This window comes from Takifugu rubripes, chromosome 12 (assembly GCF_901000725.2).
Source record: "Takifugu rubripes chromosome 12, fTakRub1.2, whole genome shotgun sequence".
Classification (NCBI taxonomy): Eukaryota; Metazoa; Chordata; class Actinopteri; order Tetraodontiformes; family Tetraodontidae; genus Takifugu; species Takifugu rubripes.
The window spans coordinates 694223-716470 of record NC_042296.1 but is presented as its reverse complement, the minus strand read 5'-3'; the positions used below and the strand labels follow the sequence as shown (position 1 = coordinate 716470).

The window sequence follows — 22248 nt, the reverse complement described above, 5'->3', positions numbered from 1 at the left end:
AATCTTCTCGATGCCTTTAACAAGCTGTAATCAGGACAGATTTACTACAGAAACCCACTTCAGATCGCCTGCCTGCCTGCCTGCCTGCCTGCCTGCCTGCCTGCCTGCCTGCCTGCCTGCCTGCCTGTCTGTCTGCCTGCCTGCCTGCCTGCCTGTCTGTCTGCCTGCCTGCCTGCCTGCCTGCCTGCCTGTCTGTCTGTCTGTCTGTCTGCCTGCCTGCCTGCCTGCCTGCCTGCCTGCCTGCCTGCCTGTCTGTCTGTCTGTCTGCCTGCCTGCCTGCCTGCCTGTCTGCGTTCTCAACAGTAAATGTAAATGCATCACAGAAGCGGAGGCTCCAGACATCCTGATAATTACAGCCTTTTCAAAAGTTCAGGTTAAATACCACAATAAGTGACTGGGCAGAGTGGGAGGGTGCTAATTGAGAAGTGTCCATGGTAACTAGAACAGCTGCTGTTAAAACATCCTGGTTACCGTGGTTATGTGTTGGGGTGCAATTATTTGCCTAATGGTACTCTTAATATTTTCTCCTTTGCCTTTTCATTCCCTCACTTTTTGTCTTTTGCTCTCTGATTTCTTTCTCACCCACACACCCCTTTTTTCTTCTTTGTTATCTCTCCATCTTGACCCCCTTAAATGTTCAAGGGTTTCATATATTTTAAGCTAGTGTGCTTTGTGTAAGAGTAAATTATTTTATGGCTGCTGTGGAAACAACAATGACTTTGTTTTAAGCAACAATGTACCGGTAACTTTTATTTTCAAAATCGATTATATATTCTTCCTTGGTAGTAAATTGGATTTGCCTGTCATATTGTTGATGGATTTATTTTAAAGACATGGTTATCTCTTTACTTTAATATTAACTACAAAAGGGTTGTAGTTTTAATTCTCTCTAAAAATAAGTTAATATTATGTTATTCTGCTACTGCATTCTTGAATCTAGTGAAATTACCCTCTACATTATGCCCACCTGATATTGACATTGAATGTAAAAAATATTTCTTTCTACCTCCCCCGATGTCATTGACCTGTGACTCTCTGTGACACACACACACACACACACACACACACACACACACACACACACACACACACACACACACACACACACACACACACACACGCACACACACACACACACACACACATCTAATCCCCATTTATTAACCTGTGATTAACATGAAACACAAAAGGGTCGGTTGAAGCTTGTTTTTTCTCACGGGTCATAAATCTATTGCTCCTTCTCACCATCCATCAAGGCAGGCCTTCTCTGAGCTATTCTGGGTGAGGTCTTTTATTATTTTTCCCACACTTTCCTCCCAGAAATGTAATCTGAATGTTTAGTGCAGTAGGAAGTATCTTGTACTTTTTGCTCTACATGTAAGGAAATGAAAGCAAAAGAGTCTCTGCATGTTCTGTCATAACCCAGCGGACCTGCATTTGGGTCACAGATGTCATTGCCCTTTACTGTGATGAGGGCTGTGCACGCAGCAGCCTTCTCTGGGCTAATGGCGGTTTTAACACTTTTGATGTTCAGTTCCTCAGTAATCTTTTGCTCCATCCAGTCATTGTTTTCTTCTATAGTATAGGCATTGTAATTGAAGAGAGAAGCAGCAAATTTAGGCCTTAAGCTTTTTAAAAGCAAAAATAATTCATGATGCCGATGCAAGAATGTTGGCCTGACTGCAGTGTGACATTTTAATATTCTCTCTCTCTCCCCCTCTCTCTCCTATTCCCCTCCTCTTCTTGAGTGGTCAAACTTCCTGTTTCTTTGGCTAAATAATGCAATCTAACATTTAATTCGGGAATTTGAATTTATACTGCAGGAAAGATGATTCACGCACTCTAGATCTATTTCAGCCCATTTAAACCAGTGTTTGGGTTCCCACAAACACTTCAGTTTAATGAAGTCAGCAGGACTGATTGATTCTTCTTATTTTTGATATTTTTATTATTCCTCTTTCTTTGCTATGTTGTCATGGGTTAACGGGAATCAAAAATCACAAATTTCACAAATTGCTGCTGCGTTGTTGAGCTTACAGTATGAGCAGTGACTGGGAGACTTGGCTCAGTTCCAGTCTCAGCCAACTTTGTATCCTTTTTTACTGATTCACTGGTGCACCTCAGGTGATTGTGTGTATCCTCACATCAACATGTTTGAATCCAGCCTTGCTGGGATATTTGAAGCCCACAGTCATCGTTTGGCCTCTCCTCTGCTCTGGTGTCATGGTATATTTCTGTAACTCTGATGACTCCTGGCTCTCTAACTGTCTCCACATCAGAAAGGTGATCCGCTTAGTTATTGTGTCAAAACATGACTTAGGCAGCTGTCAGCAGGACCAACACGAGAAGGATTTTCACATGTTCATCCCATAATAAGAGTTCTTAACAGGTCATGATTTCTGTCAAACCAAATGGGGAAAATAATTACTTACTGCTGGCTGGATATAATCCAAAAGCCTGCTCTGCCCCTAACAGAAGTATTTTGGTGATGCAGATATGCGCTGTTTGACCTCAACATTTGGATATATTGCAAAATGACCCTGATTTTTCCTGCTGAGTCTGTACAGACTGTTTATCATGACACTGCAAACAGTGCAGCCTTAGCACTGTTTCTCACTCAGGAGGCCGAGCAAACAGTGGCTCAGCGACAGTCGGGTGTCTCTGCTGCTGACAGAGGTCTTTCATCAGTGCACATGTCAGCGTTTACTTCAACTCGTGTGGTCTTGTATTATACTCTCTTATACCCATGACAAGCAGCGCCCCTTTTTTCTCAGGCCGGATGGTCTGCTGCTTTTTATTATAGAGGTCAGAGGAGACATTTGGAAACCTACATGTCACAGCAGCTGTTTAAAAGTTGAGCATTAGTTTTGCAATTCATAGGGTGTGTGTGTGTGTGTGTGTGTGTGTGTGTGTGTGTGTGACTCAACTTCAGGGATGCAGCATCTTCATTGCAGGACCCATCATTTCCTCCCTCTGACCTGTCTCTCTGACAGAAGCATCTTGAAACAGGCAGTTTGACACACTGTTTATCTGTTTTTTCCAGTTACCTGGGATGTGTTGTTGTGGTCAATGTTGAGTAAGAAGCAGCTCAGCTTTGTTAGTCTCTTCTGCCCCACAGTGGCTGCTCTGGATAACAACAATGATTAATAGTCATGCTTTTGTTCTTTCTTTTCCTCTTTTAAATTTAAAATTCATTTTAACAGGGTGGGAAAAATGTCTCATTCTTAACTCATTTTTCATGATCTTGTTTTATGAATTATTTTTCATTTCTTCCTTTATACAGTGCACATCAAATGAGAGGGTGAATCAAGAGATGTAGAGATTGTGTTTTAGTGAAATGTTAATTCATGTAATTGACTATCTCAAGCACCTGAAAACACACTCATCAACAGAACACTCATCAACAGAACACCCACTTCAGAGATACCTGATCGTAAATGTCAGTCAGGAAATGTATCAACAGAAAGGCAGACAAACACTGACTCTTGTGGCTCTTGTGGTTCTGATCAATAACGTCAATAGAACATAAAAACAATAACATACGCACAGAATATGACAGTGACATTCAAATGCATTCAAATCCATTTACGGTACACACGTTACACTATTGCTATTTTGGCATTTTACTCAGGTGCGTCTATAGAAACTGGTTTAAATGGAACTAGAGCGTGTGAGTCATCCTTCCTGCAGTATGAGGCAGCCGTATAAAGATATAGACATTTTTTCCCGTTTAGTCCTGTTATATTTATTTGCCTATTCAATAAGGGTGCACTGGCCACAGTCTGGTGGCTTGTTTCAGGGGATCGGAATTCACTGGTGGAGTGTCTGGGAGGGAGCAACATTTAGAGAGCAAGAGTGAGAGAGAGAGCACCATGAGGGGAAATGGGGGAGGTTCATGTAAACGGATCTAAGAACTCTGAGAACTTATTAGATACAGTAGTGGATTTCTGAATGTAGAGAGATGCTGGAGGAACCAGAGCCAAAAGGACGTTTGCTCTGGTGTCCTGAGTTACATTTTTTAGCTCTTTTATTGCCTCACTTTTGATTCCATGAGTAAAGTGGAGGTTTGATGGATTTAAAGTAACACTTGCTTTTTTGTTTTTCTCTTCCTGGAGTTTTTTTTATTTTTTTTTTGATTCACAGTAAAGCAAAGCTCAAAATGGATTATCTGACAGACCCTGAATTAATAATGCCAATATTAGTGGTCACATTTCACTTTTTAACTGCAGCTGGATTTTGGATTTACTTTTGTCGACAGATGTCCAGTTTTGAAAAAGGTAAACTATTTTTAGTTACTAACAGTTGGCTTTGGGAAGATGCAATTTTTTTCTACCTTGTCCAATTTCGTTCATCTCTTCTCACATCAATGTTTGATCTCTTTGCACCTTAACACTGGCTTTATCTGCTTCCTGTTTAAGCTCCTCCTCACTTCTTTCTTGACATGTTAGTGTTTTAAATGAACAAGTTTAGATTTCCCTTTAGTCTTTTGCTTAGAAGTTGGGATATTGTGGTTAGCGTTATGGTAAAGTTTGCTGAGCTTTTAACTATTGTATGTTTTCTATTTAAGTTTGAGAGGGATAATAGCCGTTTCTTCTGTTGTAGCTCCAGTTCCTGTGTTTTCATACTACTGTATATTACTGCAGCAGTTTGCTGCCGTAGCTGTTTCTGCTGTGTGAATCATTGGAGGAGATTCTTCCTTATTTGGCTCCTTGTAGAGAAAGGCTTCTTAAATCCTTGCACAGTGCAATCATATACTTGTGTCCATGCAATGTAATGCAATGACTGTGGAGTCTGGCTTTTTACATGAAGGAGCTGCCATGCTGTCAGTAAAAAGCTGCCAGTAGTCATTCATGTGTCATTATTCAAAGCTACTGGTAAATACTGATGCAACACCCCAGATTTTGCATCAAATAACAGTTGTTCTTTGTGGTTTAGATTAACACTAATACTTATTTAGAGCCTGATTTTAAACTCATTGTGTAACAACCGGAGGTATCTACACCATTTCAACACGGTGTTTATACTAACACTTACATACTTACATAATGCATACTATACCGTTGCTCTGTCATAGCTCATATTGTAACACTTGTTTTAAATCCAGGTGCTGGATTTTTATGTTCATCAGTCAGAATTTTAGGCACTTTTTTGTTTTGTTTCCATATATCTTTTTTATGTGTATACGTTGGGCCACAAATAGAATTCAAGACTTCAGGTCAACATATTTTTCCCACATAGCCCCCTGGAAGATATCTATTAAGATCATTTGAGCACTTTCACATTACACAATATCTTTTACTTGAGTGCTATTATGTCTGCAGACTAACTGCAGAATGGTTAATGTTCTAAGATGGTCACTAAAAATGACATCAGAAGATCCATCAGAGTTGCTGGCTTTTGTTATATGCTGCTTCTTGTTAGACTGTGTTTTAACTTCGTTTTTATATACCATTCTGGATATTATTGTTTTAGATGATCTAAAATTGTCAAGTGCAATTGACATGTAGGTCACAAAATTTCATGGTGACACACCATGTTTGCAATGTTTGCAGCGTGTTTGTTACGATGTGGTGCTACTAGTTTTCACTCAGGAAACCAGAATTGTCACTATGGTTGACCAAGCATGATTGGGTGTGTGTGGATCTGTTAACATTGCATATATTATTGGGAGTTAGTAGACAGCTTTTTAAAATTATTATTTTTATTGTTAATGTTGAGTGCAGGTTAAAACCAAAATATAAGAAGCTGGTACAGTGGGACCTCTACTTACAAATTTAATTTGTTCCAGAAGTTGCTTTGTAACCTGAAAATTACGTAAGTAGAGACGCGTTTTCCATGTAAATGCCCTAATCCGCTCCAAGCCTCCAAAAATTCGGACATATTTTTTTTTAATAAATCATAAAAATGCATCAAAACATGTAACAAATACATGTTACAATTAGATTACCGCACAATAAATAAAAGCCTTGTATGTAAAGAGGCCTGATTATGTGAAGCTGTTAAAAATATACAGTCCCTACTTTCCAACCCACATCGCTTTAACTTGTGTTCGTGGGCTGATTTTCACAGTGACCGTTTACATTTGTTTTATTCTGTAATAGAATGTTGTGCATTAAAGCACTGACGGGTTTGGACCAACACCAAAGTGGACTGTACAGAAGCAAAGACACATTTAATCATTTGTCAACTTGAAATGATCAAAAATCTTTGCTCTCCCCAAAATTCATGTGTCTCTTGTTGCTTACCACAGACTGTCATCTGCTTTTGTTGATGTTGTGTGTCCTGCCATTGAGCTTTATGTGCAGCTCCTTCATTTCTTCTAATTATACCATTTGCAATATCTTTGTTCTGTGGCCACAGCAGGGTAGATTGGAGATAATCTGATGACAGGGCCTGTGTTTAACTGGGTTAATAGGACAGCTGGCAAATTAGAGCATATTAGGTATTAAACAGGAAATGGTGTGTTTGCATTTTTAAAATAGACAACCAGGCCTTTGAGACCAAATTCATCACTAGACCTGTTTCCACAATCAAATATTATATAGCCAAGTGAAATTGTTCACTTTTAGAGTCAAGAGTCAAGATGCACAAGAAACATGTAAAAACCCTGCTTCCGAAAACTTGATCCCCCCCTTCAAAAGAGGAAAGAACACCCGGAGACAGTCGGCAGGGAGGACGATTAGAGGTACTAAGGGGAAGGACAAGGTGGTGGAGGATAAGCACGTCACATGGTATTAGCTGTTTACCCTTGTCCAGATATTTTTAGTATGGTTCGTCTTCAGATGCAGGAAGACACTATGTCAAGATGAACGGAGAAGCGAAGGACTGGCTAGAGGTAAAAGGGACGACATGTAAAGAAATAAACAGGAGTAGCAGCGCTGCTGTTGAAGTTTGTTGTGATGGTGTGAGTGCGTGAGTCCTGGTTCAGCCCGATCAGCCCATGCTTTTATAGACAGGAGCTGCCCTCACATCTGGCCTGAGTTTCTGCCATGTGACTCCATTACAACTTGTTTCACCTTTGCAGCCTCATTGTTTCCGATCTGTGGTGGGGTTAACCCAATTCTTTTTTTAATCATGACAAAGTTGATACATGTCAGTACTACTTTTAACTTGTTTGGGGCAACAGAATCATTTTAAGAGAAGAAAAAACCACTAAAACAAATGTGTAGCAGAGAGGTTCTGTGTGTTCAAACGTGTGAAATTCACAGTAAAACCTCTTCATTTCTTTAGCAACAATCCCCACATGCTAAATCCAAGCAGAGTCGTCTTGCTTGTCTGAAAAGCAGAAACATGTGGCAGAATTCTATATGAGAATGATTATAGTCATGATATCTATGATAGTCATTTTTTTAATATGTGCACACCCAAGACACATGCATGAAAGACTGGATTGTTATATTAAATTCAAAGGATTTGCCAAGCCTTCCCTGAGGCTTTAGTCAGAGAACACTAATTTCCTAGAAAACTGTAGCAAAGACAGGGATTTTCTCTTAATATAATCTATATTGTTCACTATTTTATGAAAGGAAGTTGGTAAATTGGGGAAAATACATTTTATACTCTAATTTTTCTCTACTTATGTTTAGCACTCTGAGGCAAAAAGGCCTAGGTAGTACTGTTGAGGTTAATTTTGTCATACTCTAGAATATCTAACTTATTAGACTAACCTATTACATTATTTGTATGGGGGGGGTAGCATGATACCTTAAATACTTGTTTTACTCTATTAGTAATTATGTTTTTCATTTAAGATAATGCTACATATGAGTATGTCAGTGCTCTTCTCTGGTTTCTGACAAAGTGATGGGGTGGAACATACTGCCTCTAGTGGCATGGCATGCCTGTATATTGGCAAAGTCAACCCATATAAGGCACAATACAAATAAAATAAACCTGAGTGAGGAAAGCTCCTTACCTTTAAAACAGAGAATTTAATGCTAAAAAGAGAAAAGACAGAGATATCACAATCACCTGTGGCTCTGTCAGCTGTAGATAGAGTACACACCGTCTGCTGTGGCCTGAAAATGGAGTGAACAAGTATGACGAGAGCAAGAGAGTGAGAGTGAGAGCGAAACTGCCTGGTGAGGAAGTAGAACTGAGGGGAGGGAGCAAGGCCGTCCTCTGTGGGCTCAGAGCGAGGATCTAATGCTGACTTTGACACACACGTGTGAGAGCAGCTGCTGCTGTGGAGAGAGGGACGGAGGGGAGGCTGATATGACAGCTATCACAGGAGAAATTGGTTCGAAGGGACAACTGAACCACAGAAAGGTTTAGTCGAGAGAAGAGAAACTAGAAGCACCTGCTTGTGTTCTCCTGCAGGATTACACTTACCCTGCTTCATCCATGAAGAAGAAGAAGAAGCTTATCTCTGAATGATGTCTTTTCTGCTATAAATATCTGACTGCTGTCTTGGATTATTGTTCACTGTTAGCATGACACGGCACTCCATTTAGCACTGAAGGAAAACCGTGAGAGCTGTGAGCAATGTGGCCTGACTACAGGAATGAATGTCATCTCAACGCTCACCTGTACTCGCTCATGTGCTGTGCAGGTCAGTGTGTGCATCTGTGTGTCTATACGAAGTCTAGTTGTTCAGTGGTAGCAGTATTGTTCACGTCCCGGCAGCGGTCCGAGTGCTTCATGTCAGCTCGTGTTACTTGAACACTACATATTAGTGACAACATACACGTAAGGATTGCTAAGCGTTGGGTGAAGGATGAGAAAGAACATTTTGAGCGTTTGTTTATGTTGTTGTTGGGAGTGGTGCACATGTTACCAGTACTGTCCCCTGAGAATGAATGGCTGAATTAATGCCTTTCTCTTGCTCTCCCATTTACATCTAATTCTTTTTTTAGTTTAACTGGCAATCCTGGCACAATTACACCACCATCGTGTGTGTGACTGTGTGCTTGTGTGGGGGGATACAATGGATTACTCTAGGCTAGTTGAGCTACCCTGGCAGGTTTTAGAAATAAGGCGTGCTACAGTGCTGAAACTGTTTTGCAAGAGTGTGTTGAAATATATGTTCTCTGCTCAGGGCTGGTCTTTACAGTGTAAACTCCTCAGTGGTCCATCCTCCACGTGGGGACTATGTTAGTGTCGTTTCATTTCAAACCTGATTTCCTATTTTGAAATACTACAGCACTCTGTGTGTGTGTGTGTGTGTGTGTGAGAGAGAGAGAGAGAGAGAGAGAGAGAGAGAGAGAGTGGATAAGATAAGCTCTTCGTGGCAGGAAGCTACACTATGATTTGTATGTATTATGATCCCTGGTACTTGAGAAGCGCGCGCGCGCACACACACGCACACGCGCACACACACACACAAACAACAACAATCACAAATGTGCTGAGACTTACAGAATGATTATCATATCTATTGATGAGAACTTCAGGAGGTAGCTTAACTAGCATGTTGCTTTAACTGGCAGCAAAAAAATATGGCGGTGGTTGTTGTTTACTGAAGCGTCCAACAAGGGTCTTTTTTAAAAATCTCCCACTTGGGCCACATTAAGACCACACTGAAATACATCTCTTAAATGCCAAAATCTCCATCAAAGAAAGAATGCTGGATTCTCTCTTAAAGTCAGACATACAAAGAGGGTTTGCAGAGGCAGTGTGAAGGAAGAGGAGGTGGCAGGGGAATATAACAGAGTTGCAATCAAACATTAGGCTCTATTCCTGACTTAGTTAAAATTCACTACAGACCAAATACTGTTGGACAGTTAGGCAGTACACTGAAAGCAGAAAGAAGCAGGCGAGATCTAACTGGTCAAAAGAACAAGCAAACCTCAGTTTACACAAGATGATGTCATCTAAGTTAAACATGGTACGGATATCTGCAGAAGACTGTGTGAGAGGTCAGGCTGGTAGATAAAGAGGGTCTTATCAACACAATTTCCACTTGTTCTTAGTGAACTTAGAGAGCCTTCATCATCGCTCAACTATTTGTAGTGCAGAATTATTGTAGTAGTAGAGACGAGTTAAGTGAGGATGAATTAGTTATGATGCGGTGTGTGTGTGTGTGTGTGAGAGAGAGAGAATGTCCTTGCCCTTTGATCAATAAAAATATGGATGATATTTCAATAAATGTTATTTCTATGTGTTCTTCAGATGAACGAGACAGGGTACAGAAAAAAACCTTCACGAAATGGGTCAACAAGCATCTGATCAAGGTATGTGCCATCGCATTGTTTGAGTCCACTTCACTCAGTCATCCAAAAGTGAAAAACAGTGAGATGTGATTTTTACTTTTTTTTTTTTTTAAAGAAAAAACACATGAATTGTTAATAAGATTTAATATTCTTATTATTCACATAAATAATTTGTTGATATCACAATTCTTTGCAACACATCAAATAAATAATGCTGGAATTATTGATGAGTAAAACATAGTATTAAAAGGTAATGCCTTTAAAGATAACTGGACAAGCTGTCTGTTCGTGACAGCTTTGACTTTAAGCACTTTTTATTTTTTGAAATCTTAGGTCAAAGGGAAAAGATAGTTGATCCATTTTATCTTTTCTAGCTACAGTGTCTTCTGTGTATGCATGCACTGGACCTTTCTGCCATGATCAGACAGTACTGTGTGTTCCAAGTGTCTCACACACAGGCACAGTGGTCATCTTAAACAATTCAGACCATTTTTTTATCACATGATGCCAGACGAAGGGCTCGACTGACCCAATAACTTTGGGTGGTTGCTGTCCCTTTGTAAGGTCAATGAATGTAACTCCATATCAGCTGACGCTGCCTGAGCCACTACTGGCAGTAAATATAGGTCACGATAGCAGCAGCAGGACAGGTGGCAATATTTTTAATACTTATGGATTATTTAGTTATGTAGTTTATCGTCTTCGAATACAGAATAATTTCTCTATATATTTGTAAATAATAAACACTAAAAAGGTTCATTGTCAGCATGGGACTGTTGTTAGTTTTAAAGTTGTCTTTCCATGTAGATTCATCTGAATAGTCAACGATGCAAACGCATTTAACTGAATTAGATTTAAATGGTTGTAACCATCATTTTATTTGTCTACTCATTTACACTTTCACAAAATTGTTTTCTGTTTGGTCCGTATGCATTTGAATGTTTTAAGCTTCTCAGGAGAAATGGGAGCTATGGGAGTGTGTTTGTACAGTGTAAACACTGGCCTTTCAATACCTGCTGGCATGCAGTGACACATTTTGACCCTTTAGGCTGTTGACACAGTAGCCAAGGAAATATGAGGATTCAAGGGGCAATTTAAGAAGATAAAGAACTGTTAACACTGTTTATCTTACAGGGGTAGTGATGTGATAGATGTTTATGCCATGAGAAAAGCAAGAAAGCAGTCAGATGACATCTGTAGTTACTTTTAGTTCTGAATCAAGTATAATTTGTCTTTATTTTCTTCCCTCTTTTGGCTTTTTTACATGCTTTACTAATTATTAATTAATATTTTTAATACTGGTATCTGTTATGGAAAAGGTTATTTTAAGACAGCTGGAATGATTCCTGTTTTTTTACAGCTTAAAAAAATCTTAATTCAATATATTACATGTGTTATGGTCTGTCTGTCCGTCCGTCTGTCTGTCTGTCACCATATCTATAAATCTTGATTTGTATAGCGTCTTTTACAATCAAAATTGTTTCAAGGTGCTTTCCAGAATCCCAGGGCCTAACCCCAGACAAGCAACAGTGGAAAGGAAAAACTCCCCTTTAACAGGAAGAAACCTTGAGCAGGACCAGGCTCATGTAGGGGGACCCTCCTGCTGATGGCCGGCTGGGTAGAGAGGGAGGAGAGGGGGGAGGAAAGGTAGAGGATAGAATAGGCACAAGTCAGAAGGAGCGTTGCCCCTCTGGTCTTTAGTTAAAGATGTTTATCTCTCCATAGCTTCGTCAAATCATCTGGAGTGACAGGTTTTTTAAAAGCCCTAAGGTTGCATTGTTCTAGTCTTTAGCCCCAACCTTGTGAGCGATGTCGATCACAATGTCGATCACCTGACAGGCCTCTGTCACCCCACTGGATCATGGTTTCCTCTCCTCTCCTCTCCTCTCCTCTCCTCTCCTCTCCTCTCCTCTCCTCTCCTCTCCTCTCCTCTCCTCTCCTCTCCTCTCCTCTCCTCTCCTACCTATTCTATCCTCTACCTGTCCTCCCCCTTCTCCTCTCTCTCTACCCAGCCGGCCATCAGCAGGAGGGTCCCCCTACATGAGCCTGGTCCTGCTCCAGGTTTCTTCCTGTTAAAGGGGAGTTTTTCCTTGCCACTGTTGCTTGTCTGGGGTTAGGCCCTGGGATTCTGGAAAGCTCCTTGAAACAATTCTGATTGTAAAAGACGCTATACAAATAAAGATTGATTGATTGAATGGTTGGGTGTGGCATCTTGTCAGTGGCTGTCCCACTGAGACCACACAGTGTGAATGGGGGATGAGTCTTTAAAAGCATTGTAAGTGGCAGGTAGGCATTGTTTTAGACACCATCCTCTTTAAATCCAAAGCAGCATGAACCTGAAGTGATCTGAAAGATCTCTGAACAGGAGAATAGACGTCATTTCGTCCAGTTCTCAGCCACCAGGCTACTACGGGCTGGGCAACTCAGAACCTATACCAACATCTTGCTGTAGTTTTAAGAGCATTTTAGAGCTTTTGTCACAAAGCTTCAGCACAAGCATTTCATAAATTCACAATTGCTTGATCCATAATTGACCTATTTAATTGTTTTAGTGATTCTTCATTTTTACCTGGTAACATTGCCCTTATGGCTGCACAGGTCATTTTCAGACAGTTTCCGTTTATATCAGAGTGGCCTTTTAACAGCTGGTGTTCATACGTCATAGATGTGAGAATCCATTCAGAGAACTGTGAACCTGTGGCATTCTTGGAAATAACTCAACAGAAAGAAAGGTCCTTATTTCTAGTTAGTGATAAAACCATCGATTCTTCTTGCAATCTAATTACTACAGTCATTAGCTCCTGTTTGAAAACACATGATATTTATAGATATTAATAAATGTGTTTAAAGAAGATGAGGGTAAAATAAACAAAGCTGAAGGAATGAGGATGGTTTGATGTAAGTTAGGTTTCATCTGTTAGAGCTCAAGTTTTAGCACAATGAAGAATTTTGAGATTTGAGGCTGTCGTGCCCTCTTCTGGTGAAACGTGGTAGCACAGGTTTTGCGCATTTTTCATTTCAAACATGATTGAGAATTTTCATTAGTGTTGCCAAATTCTGTCATTTATACTGAAGCTTAAATAATATGATGCCAAGTTTAGAAAACATTCAATATAACCTAGCCTTCCTATCATGGAGTTTACTGTGTATGAGATTTTCTGTCTGCACTGCCTCTCTGTCTCTCCATCCACCCGTCCGTCCATCCGTCCGTCTGTCAAAAGCACCATTGCTGATTCACCTCATGAGTCATCATGTCAGCAGTCATTGCCACTGAAGACAGCCCAACCTCACAGCATTCACTATGGCATAAATGTCATGGCAACAGACACAAGAGGTCACAGCTGGTGTGTCACCTCTGTTGCCTCAGTAACCATTGTTGAATCATCCTGTCAGTAGTGTTGAGTCAATAGAAAGGGATGTTCAGTGCCTGGACACTAAGCCTATCTCCTCCTTTCCCCCCTCACATCCCACACTTTTATAATTTTGCTCTGCATTTTTCTAGGTGAGGAAGCACATCACAGACCTGTATGAGGACTTGAGGGATGGACACAACTTGATCTCCCTGCTTGAGGTTCTCTCTGGAGTTACCTTGGTATGATGTTTGTCTCCCTCACACACGCACACACACACTCTCTCTCTCTCTCTCTCTCTCTCTCTCTCTCTCTCTCTCTCTCTCTCTCTCTCTCTCTCTCTCTCTCTCTCTCTCTCTCTCTCTCTCTCTCTCTCTCTCTCTCTCTCTCTCTCTCTCTCTCTCTCTCTCTCTCTCTCTCTCTCTCTCTCTCTCTCTCTCTCTCTCTCCCCATCACCATCACATATTCAAATATTATCTCCATTTTTACCAAATGGCCACTGTGTTTATTCCTTGTACAAAGCATTACTATCTTGCAAACACTTTACCAAGTCTCTTCCAAACTATCTAACACAAATATTTTTTGTTTTTTATCCTATTTTTTTTATTTTAGTTTTTATAACTAAAAGGGTGAAGAAGATCACTGACTAATATTCTGGTCTAATTTAAAAATGTAAAATGTTGAATTAAGTTCAGTTAAGTTTTTCTACTCCAATACTTTTTCCAGTTAGATGTGGGACATGTTCCTTTTGTTTTTATTAGCAGTGCAACGATGCAAGTTAATACCACTGTGTATCTTTGACGAAAAAGCAGTAATGAAACTATATTGATCATTACAGTAACACAGCACTAAAGTTTGGGGTATTTATTTAAAGACCAATTCAACTGTGTTTTAATAATTACCTATTTATTCTCAGAGAGCAGAGGTGTCTGAGTAGATGTCACCTAATATGTATTTTTCATTTGATAGTTAATTTGTAGCAAACCACCATATATAGAAACAAAGTTTAAAAAAAACACAAAAGGTTAAGTTTAGCTATGCCATAGCTAATGAACCTAATATTTTACATAACCAGTCAGTCAATTGAATGGCCTGTTAAGAACAGTTGTTTGGGTTTTGGACTGGCTCTGGTCAGCATGCTGATGTAAGAGCATTAGTCCTAATGCTGTCAGACAGGCCATGACCTGAAGCAGGCCTGCTTTACTAACGCAATCTGACAGCTGATTCCGTCTGGGTTTTTTTTTCGGACATCAAAAATTGGACTTTCATCTATTTTAAGTACTTATCCCTGTTTTTTAAATTTATCATCTTTCTTTTACCTATTTCCATATATTCTCATTTCTTCTATTAAAGCAACAGAAAAGTGGTCCTTCATTGAAAAGAGCATTTGGCTCAAGAGTGCCCCCTCTCATCTTGCTTAGAAGGGAGGAGGAGGAAGAGGAAGGAGCTCAGGGAGTATGTTTCAATCCACCCAACCTCCAACAGCTCACAGCTCCCCCTGGCCAACAGGGGGAGCTTTGTAAATGCACGTGTTTGCTGTGCCATTGGTTTCATCCATTCCTGTGTATGAAGAGTCTAGAGCAGAGGTTTCCAAGTGAGTCCTCCAAGGGCCGCAGCCCAGCAGGGTTTGTGTTCTACCGGGTAGACAACAGCAGACCAGGATTCCAGGTGAAAGCAAATGTCCCTGCTGGACTGTGGCCCTTGTCGGACCAAGTTTGGACCACCTTTGTATTGAGTGTAGAGTATGAGTCACTAGACCTCTTAAACATCTGGAAATGATGGCATGTTGTGAATAACTGTTCCCCTTAAACTGGAATCCCTGTACTGCAATAATTTTCAAAACTGTAAAAGCAGGTAAACCGGCCTGGTTGATTATGTTTTTTATTGGAATATAACATTTTTTCTTGAACAACACTAATAATTTGACTCTTTTCAGCATGTCTTTATCCAAGGCAACACCCCTTGGAAGACTAATTCCTTCCTCTTGTGTTTTACCACTAAACTAAATATGTTTAATTTCCTTATAACATTATTACACAGTTATGTACTCTTTTCTTTCCAGCCCAGAGAAAAGGGGCGAATGAGATTTCATCGACTACAGAATGTCCAAATAGCACTGGACTTCCTCAAACAGAGACAGGTATGAGTTCAGCCATATTACTAATTATATGATTTTGCTTTGATTTTCATCATATTTTTTTGCATGTTGGATGCCAAAAGGTCCACATGTCAGTCATTTGACTGACCTAAGCCCTTTCATAATTTAAAAATCCTCTTTAATGTCTGATGTTAATAAAAGTTTTTAGATTCAAATTTCAAACGAGTCATGCAGTTTGAAAGTGTTCATTGCTCTTCTGTAACATTAACTCATAAACATGATTTCAATTAGATCTTTTCCTCTTTGTTTAAATCTTGCCCTTGGTGTTTTCACCGTGGCTGCACTGTTAACGTTTGGGGCTATATTTTTTGTTCAAGGTCAAACTTGTGAATATCAGGAATGATGACATCACAGACGGGAACCCTAAACTGACATTAGGCCTCATCTGGACCATCATCCTGCACTTCCAGGTTAGTGCCCTACACTGCCTTGTAACTTGTGATGCTTTTATCACAGATTATGAGTTAATGCAGATTATGAGAAAGCCACAAGAGATAATTAAAGTTATTGCCTCTTAAAACAGTTATTGATTTAAAGTTCTGATTATGTAGAGATAATATAACTCTTTTCTCTCCTCCCATCTGTGTGGAATTCAGTTTTTATTGACAGGCTAATACTGTTTTCCCCTGTTGGCGAGTGTTAACTTAATGTAATGGTGAGTTTATGTTATAACAGATAATTGTGTAAAAGATCTTACATATAAACCCTCAACATTGATTTGTTGTTTATCCTGTAAATCTGGCTAAAAAAACAGTTCAGCCCTGTTTTTGGCACTGAATCAGTGTAGAGAATAAAATCCTGTACATCCGGAACTTTGGCTGCCTCAAAGGCTTTATTAAAGCCCATCTTGAACTATAGAGTTATATAGAGTATATAGAGTTCATATAGAGTTCACATGAGTGATTTCCACTATGATCTGGACTCTTCATCAGTATAACGCATGTGTACATACTGTTATGCTATATTTGTAGCATTAACAACACACAATACACTGTGGTGCCTCATCATTTCACACAACGGTTTTTCATGTATTTATTTAATTTTCTGATTAGAGTTAGGGGCTCTCTTGCTTCAAAGTCACTCATAGAATTTTTTTATTTCCTCATTTGTTAAACTGGCCTCAAGTTCTCATCATCAAACACCTCTTGTACTGTGCCACAGGTTCCTAGTGTCCCTACATGGATGTGTGTGACACATCACATTATTGTCATCACTTAATTGAAACAGTGTTTTACTGATTGGGTTTCCTATCTAACATTGCTCTGTCTTGTGAAAGAATGTAGAATCCTACCTAGCATCATTCAAATGTACCTTGTTTGTGTATTTACAATACATTTATATTTTAAATACCTATTGTTCATCTATGGATATACTGTCTTAACCATCTTTGGAATTATGAGTTTTACTGCAGGTGTTGTATATGCATTAAATTCAACAGCTTGGTCAGTCTTCATCTCTCTGGGTTGCTTAAATTTCCTGTAGACTCTTTAATCTTACATGGCAAAGTACTTCCTCTTTAAATTTTACTCAGTCTAACCACAAGGTGTCACAAGTTAGCTCATTATTATTTACTGCACTGAAACATGTAAGTTAATAGGATTGCTGTTAGACCTGTCCCAGATTAATGATAGGGATTTATTATTATTATTATTATTATTATTATTATTACTATATTTTGACACAGTCATTATGTTAAGTGCCTTTTATGTTCCCTTTTCTTTATATTCCATATGTTCATATGAATAACTTTCGATACTTGCTGATCATAAAAATGCTGAATTGCCTTCCAGCCACTCACGCACAGACAGAACCAATGTAACATTTTCATGCTCAGTTACTCTGCTGACATACATCTACTGCAGTTCTCATTGATGGCACTGATAGTTGTGGCTTTAAACATAAGGTTCCTCTTGCTGCTTGTCATTCAGGAGAGGTTTTGGGTCATGTGTGTATGTGGCACAGAAAACTAAAAGACAGAGAGGGGGATGGAGAGTGAGAGAGGGAGGGAGAGAGGGAGAGACAGGAGTAATGAGGAAGCGGATAGGAGGAGGAGAGCCAAAGAGGGAGGGGTGGATTGTGAGAGATTGGGCAGAAGAGAGTGTGAAGCTGCAGCACCGGGGAGATAAAAGCAGTTCTCTGCCTCTGCATCTGTGAGGGAGGGAGGGCTAAAGCAAAGGAGAAATACAAGCCTAGCAAGAGCTGAGTCCCTGCTTGCTGTCACCGGAGCTCCCGGCTTCGCCCGATCAACAGGCCTCAAGATCACAAACCCACAGTACGGCGAGACATGTATTCAGAGGGGGTGCCGCAGCTGAATGGGGGACCGTCCAACCTTGCAGGCATTGAAAAACACACTCTGCTGTGTTCTGGACAACCAATATCATGCTATTTGACCAGCTTCCTTCATAGCTATGGGATCTATTCAGCCACGCTCATCTGACGGAGCTAGTTTTGCTGATTTTCTGTATTGCTTTCCTGCATATCTGTTATTTTACAAGAATGTGGGGATGTGGACGCTTCATCGCTACTGTCATGTTACATGGAGTTCAGGATTACCTTTTGCTCGATGCTGAAACCTTTTAATTCCATTGACACATCTCTCTCTTCAAGTAGGTCTGTTAGGATGGGGTATCAATAATTATCCTATCTTCCCTTTGACCTCTCTTACTTTTGGATTCAGCTACAAGTCCTTTTTATTGTTCATTTCCTTTTCTATTTGGCTGTAGTGGGCATTAAGCAGGCATGGATTGCAAGATTTTTTTTTGCTATTTTGACTTTGTGTTAAATTTGCTTTTAGCAATCTAAACCTGCAAACTGCGGATTTGTCAGGCTGTTGCATCGTCGCACTGCACCACCTGATAAAGGGGGTGCTTTCCTGAGTAACTGACAAACTGCCAGCATTTGAAGTTTATGATTAGGCAGTGCTGAAATATCTTTTCCTTCAACTCTGGTTCTTGGGGAATCATGGCAGTAAAGACTGTGGAAACTGTGTCCTTGTATCCATGGAAGAAACATGTGACTCTAAACCGTCTGGAGGTACTTGAGGTGTAGTTCTGTCCAAATTTAGAACAGCACCCTTAGAGCATCTGTCCTTGTAGTTCACAGGATACAAAGAGAAGTGTCCCATTTTCATGTGTAGAGCCTCTGATGATGCCCCCTACATCTTACTGCCCCTTGCGCCCTCAAAGATATGGAAAATATAACTGGGACCTTACTGCTGTCGTCTTGTCCTGCAAAAACATCGCCAAAGTTAGAGAACCATTATTAATTTATGTCAGGTAGTTGTTAGGTCTGAGTGTGCATAGATGCCTCTTGCATCTGGAATCTGAAAGTTGTTAAAAGCATTGGGCAGCGGTCATTCTTTCCATATATCTCAGACAAATTGTTGGACGTAAAGGCTGAAATATTGTTTTTATCTCTCCATTCGGTTAATCTAACAAAACATAACCGTAAATGGATTTTCCCCCTTTCCATGACAATATAAAGCTGCCTGAGGTCTTCACGGAAATCTAGAAGTGGGAAACCACAGAACCAGCTAATACATTACCAGAGTACTGGATAATAGAGGCAAAGGACAGGTGGAGAATCTGGCTATGATGCATTAGTCTGCCGCTGCATGTCTCTGACTCAGTAAAATACTGGTGATGGCCCATGGAAAATTGAGTTAAACCTCCCCTCTATCATATTACTCAGAATATTTATACTAATAACAAGCCATTTAACTGCTGATTTGCTGTCTTTTGCCACCTGAACGAAATATTTTAATTTAAATATTGACTTGGCTTCTCTGATGGAATAACCAGCTTCTGGGATTTCTTTAAACACACTCCTCCTTGTCATCAAACCCATGGGGAACTCCATTGGTTGTGTCAGGCCCCCACATGAGAGGGAACCTTGTGGGCCCCCACCACTTTCACCAAAGAAGCGCCTCCTTTTTAGACGAAAGCACAAGGGGAAGAAGAAAATGGTCTTGGAAAAGGCTGACTTTGAGCACCAAAGAATTCTTTTGGCAGAAAAGGAGGAGGGGGATATTAACTGTGAGGAAATGCCTTCACCTATAGAAACAGCAGACTTGGATTGCATCAGGGCCCAGACCCTTGCAACAGTGCCTGACACCCAGTTGATTCATTCCAAAAACTATTTGCACGGTCGCACTTTTTCCCCTGGTTCTCTGAGTGCAACAATACAGAAACATCTGGATAGCAAACTGCATGAAGTGTCTCCCAAGCCCAGTCCAGCATGGAGAGGAGTCTTCTGTCTTCCAGGGGAAGAAGACACTGTTAGTTCCATCATTGATGTTTCGATCATCCCAAGCCAAACAGCAACGGACGTGCCGGCGAACACAATCCCAACCGTAGGATGTATCACTCCAGGTGGAGGACGGGTGTGTCGCGTTAAGGAGAAGGTTCAAGGGGTTTTAGAGAAACCTTGGATTCTTAAACAAAAGAAAGAGAAAAAAGACATAAATAAGGTCGAGTTGGACAAAAGAGAGTGTGGGAACATCAAATTGGGAGTAAGTCATACACTCTTAGACAGAGAGCGCAAAGATGTCGTCCATATCCGTGAGGTGGATGGTAAACTCTGTGTTGTAAAAACAGTGTACCCCAGTGATTTTGGATCTCCAGTTTGGAATAATGAGAGCCAGAACCAGGGGGATGTCAACAAAGACCTTTATGTACCTCGACGGGCCACAGGAAACATCATCAAAGTAGAGTTGCCTGAAGAGGAGGCTGCTAGATCCATTATATATTCCCGGGGACTACTTATGTCGTCTGACCACACTCAGGAGACAGAGTTCAGTTTGGATGCTCCAGATCATGCACAGGAATTGTGTCTGTTGGAGTCGGGCTATGCCAGCGATCTACCGCTGACCTCTCCAGAGACAGCAGGTACCACTCCTTGTCAGACAGACTGGGGAGGACTGACTGGTAGCTCTTCAGAGAGATTGGACTCCATGATCGAGAGTCCCTTATCTATGCAGCTACGGCCAGATGTTGAATCCCTGCCACAGGTTTGCCTCTTCTTTGCCTCCTTCCTGTCAGTTCGCGCTGCCAACTCTCTTACAGTGGTATGAGAAAGTTTGGGCACCCTTGACAATTGGCATTATTTTTATTCACCAATCATTGGGTGTTTTAATTCACAACTTAATTTTGATATATCAAATAACTGATGAACACAATCATATTTCAGCAGTGAAATGAGGTTTATTGGGTTAACAGAAAATGTGCAATATGCCCCAAAACAAAAAAAGGCCTGTGCATAAATTTGGGCACCTTAATAGAAAAATCATATTAGTGTTTAGTAGAGCCTCCTTTTGCAAAAATAACAGCCTGTATGAGTGTCTGGATCCTGGATGATGGTATTTTGGCCCATTCCACCTGGCAAAACCTCTGCAATTCAGTGATGTTTGAAGGATTCCGAGCATGGACAGCCTGCTTCAAGTCATCCCACAGAGATGGCCATTCCAACACATTGTACTTGTTTCTCTGCATGAATGCTCGGGTAGATTTTGAGCAATGTTTGGGGTCATTGTCTTGTTGAAACACCCATCCCCGGCGCAACTTCAACTTTGTGACAGACTCTTGAACATTATTCTCAAGAATCTGATGATACTGAGTGGAATCCATGCGACCCTCAATTTAAACAAGATTCCCAGTACCAGCACTGGCCACACAGCCCCAGCATGATGGAACCTCCACCAAATTTTACTGTGGGAAGCAGGTGTTTTTCTTCGAATTCTGTGTTCTTTTGCCGCCATGCATATCGCCTCTTGTTGTGACCAAACAATTCAATTTTTGTTTCATCAGTCCACAGTATCTTATTCCAAAATGATATTGGGTTGTCCAAATGTTCTTTCGCATACCTCAGGCGACTCAGTTTGTGGCGACTATGAAGAAAAGGCTTCTTCTGCATCACTCTTCCGTGCAGCCTTTCCTTGTGCAAATTGTGCTGTATCATTGACCGATGCACAGCAACACCGTCTGCAGCAAGATATCCTTGCAAGTCTTTGGAGGTGGTCTGTGGGTTGTTTTTAACCATTCTGACCATCCTTCGTCTTTGCCTCTGCAATTTTTCTTGGCCTACCACTTCTGGGCTTAACAAGAACTGTGCCCGTGGCCTTCCATTTCCTCACAATGTTCCTGACAGTGAAAACTGACAGCTGGAATCTTTTGGACAGCTTTTTGTAACCTTTCCCTAAACCATAATGCTGGATAATCTTGGTTTTGAGGTCATCAGAAAGTTGTTTTGAGGCTCCCATGTTCCAGCTCTTCAGAGGAGCGTCAAACAGAATGAGAACTGGCATTTGGCCACCTTAAATACCTTTTGTCATTATTTTATGCACCTGTCAATTAAGTTCAAGGCTTAATGAGCTCACCAAACCAATTTTGTGTGTCCAATTATCTTGTGATGACTGGTTACAGGCCATCAAAGCAACAAAATGACAAGGGTGCCCACATTTTTGCACAGCCTATTTTTTACATTTGATTTAATTTCATACAATTGCATACTATGAATACTTAAAATCTGTGTTTGGAAATCAAGCTAACACTTGGCTCTTATGGGCAAATGAAGGACATGCCACCAAGATAAG

The 22248-nt window shown here is 40.5% G+C and overlaps 1 protein-coding gene across 16 annotated transcripts in view; it reads left to right on the top strand.

The window, feature by feature from the left end:
• macf1a (microtubule actin crosslinking factor 1a) overlaps positions 1-22248 on the top strand; it is a 138896-nt gene that overhangs the window by 37535 nt on the left and 79113 nt on the right. For 7 of the 16 annotated variants that reach the window (XM_029844740.1, XM_029844739.1, XM_029844744.1 and 4 more), the window contains exon 1: positions 17769-20667. In XM_029844740.1, coding sequence (XP_029700600.1) covers positions 19504-20667 — 1164 coding nt within the window. In that variant the 5' untranslated portion in view covers positions 17769-19503. Of the gene's footprint in view, positions 1-8179; positions 8552-10110; positions 10173-13653; positions 13744-15563; positions 15642-15976; positions 16070-17767; positions 20668-22248 lie in introns of those variants that run through there. The other 9 variants (XM_029844751.1, XM_029844753.1, XM_029844752.1 and 6 more) reach the window with 3 other exon arrangements.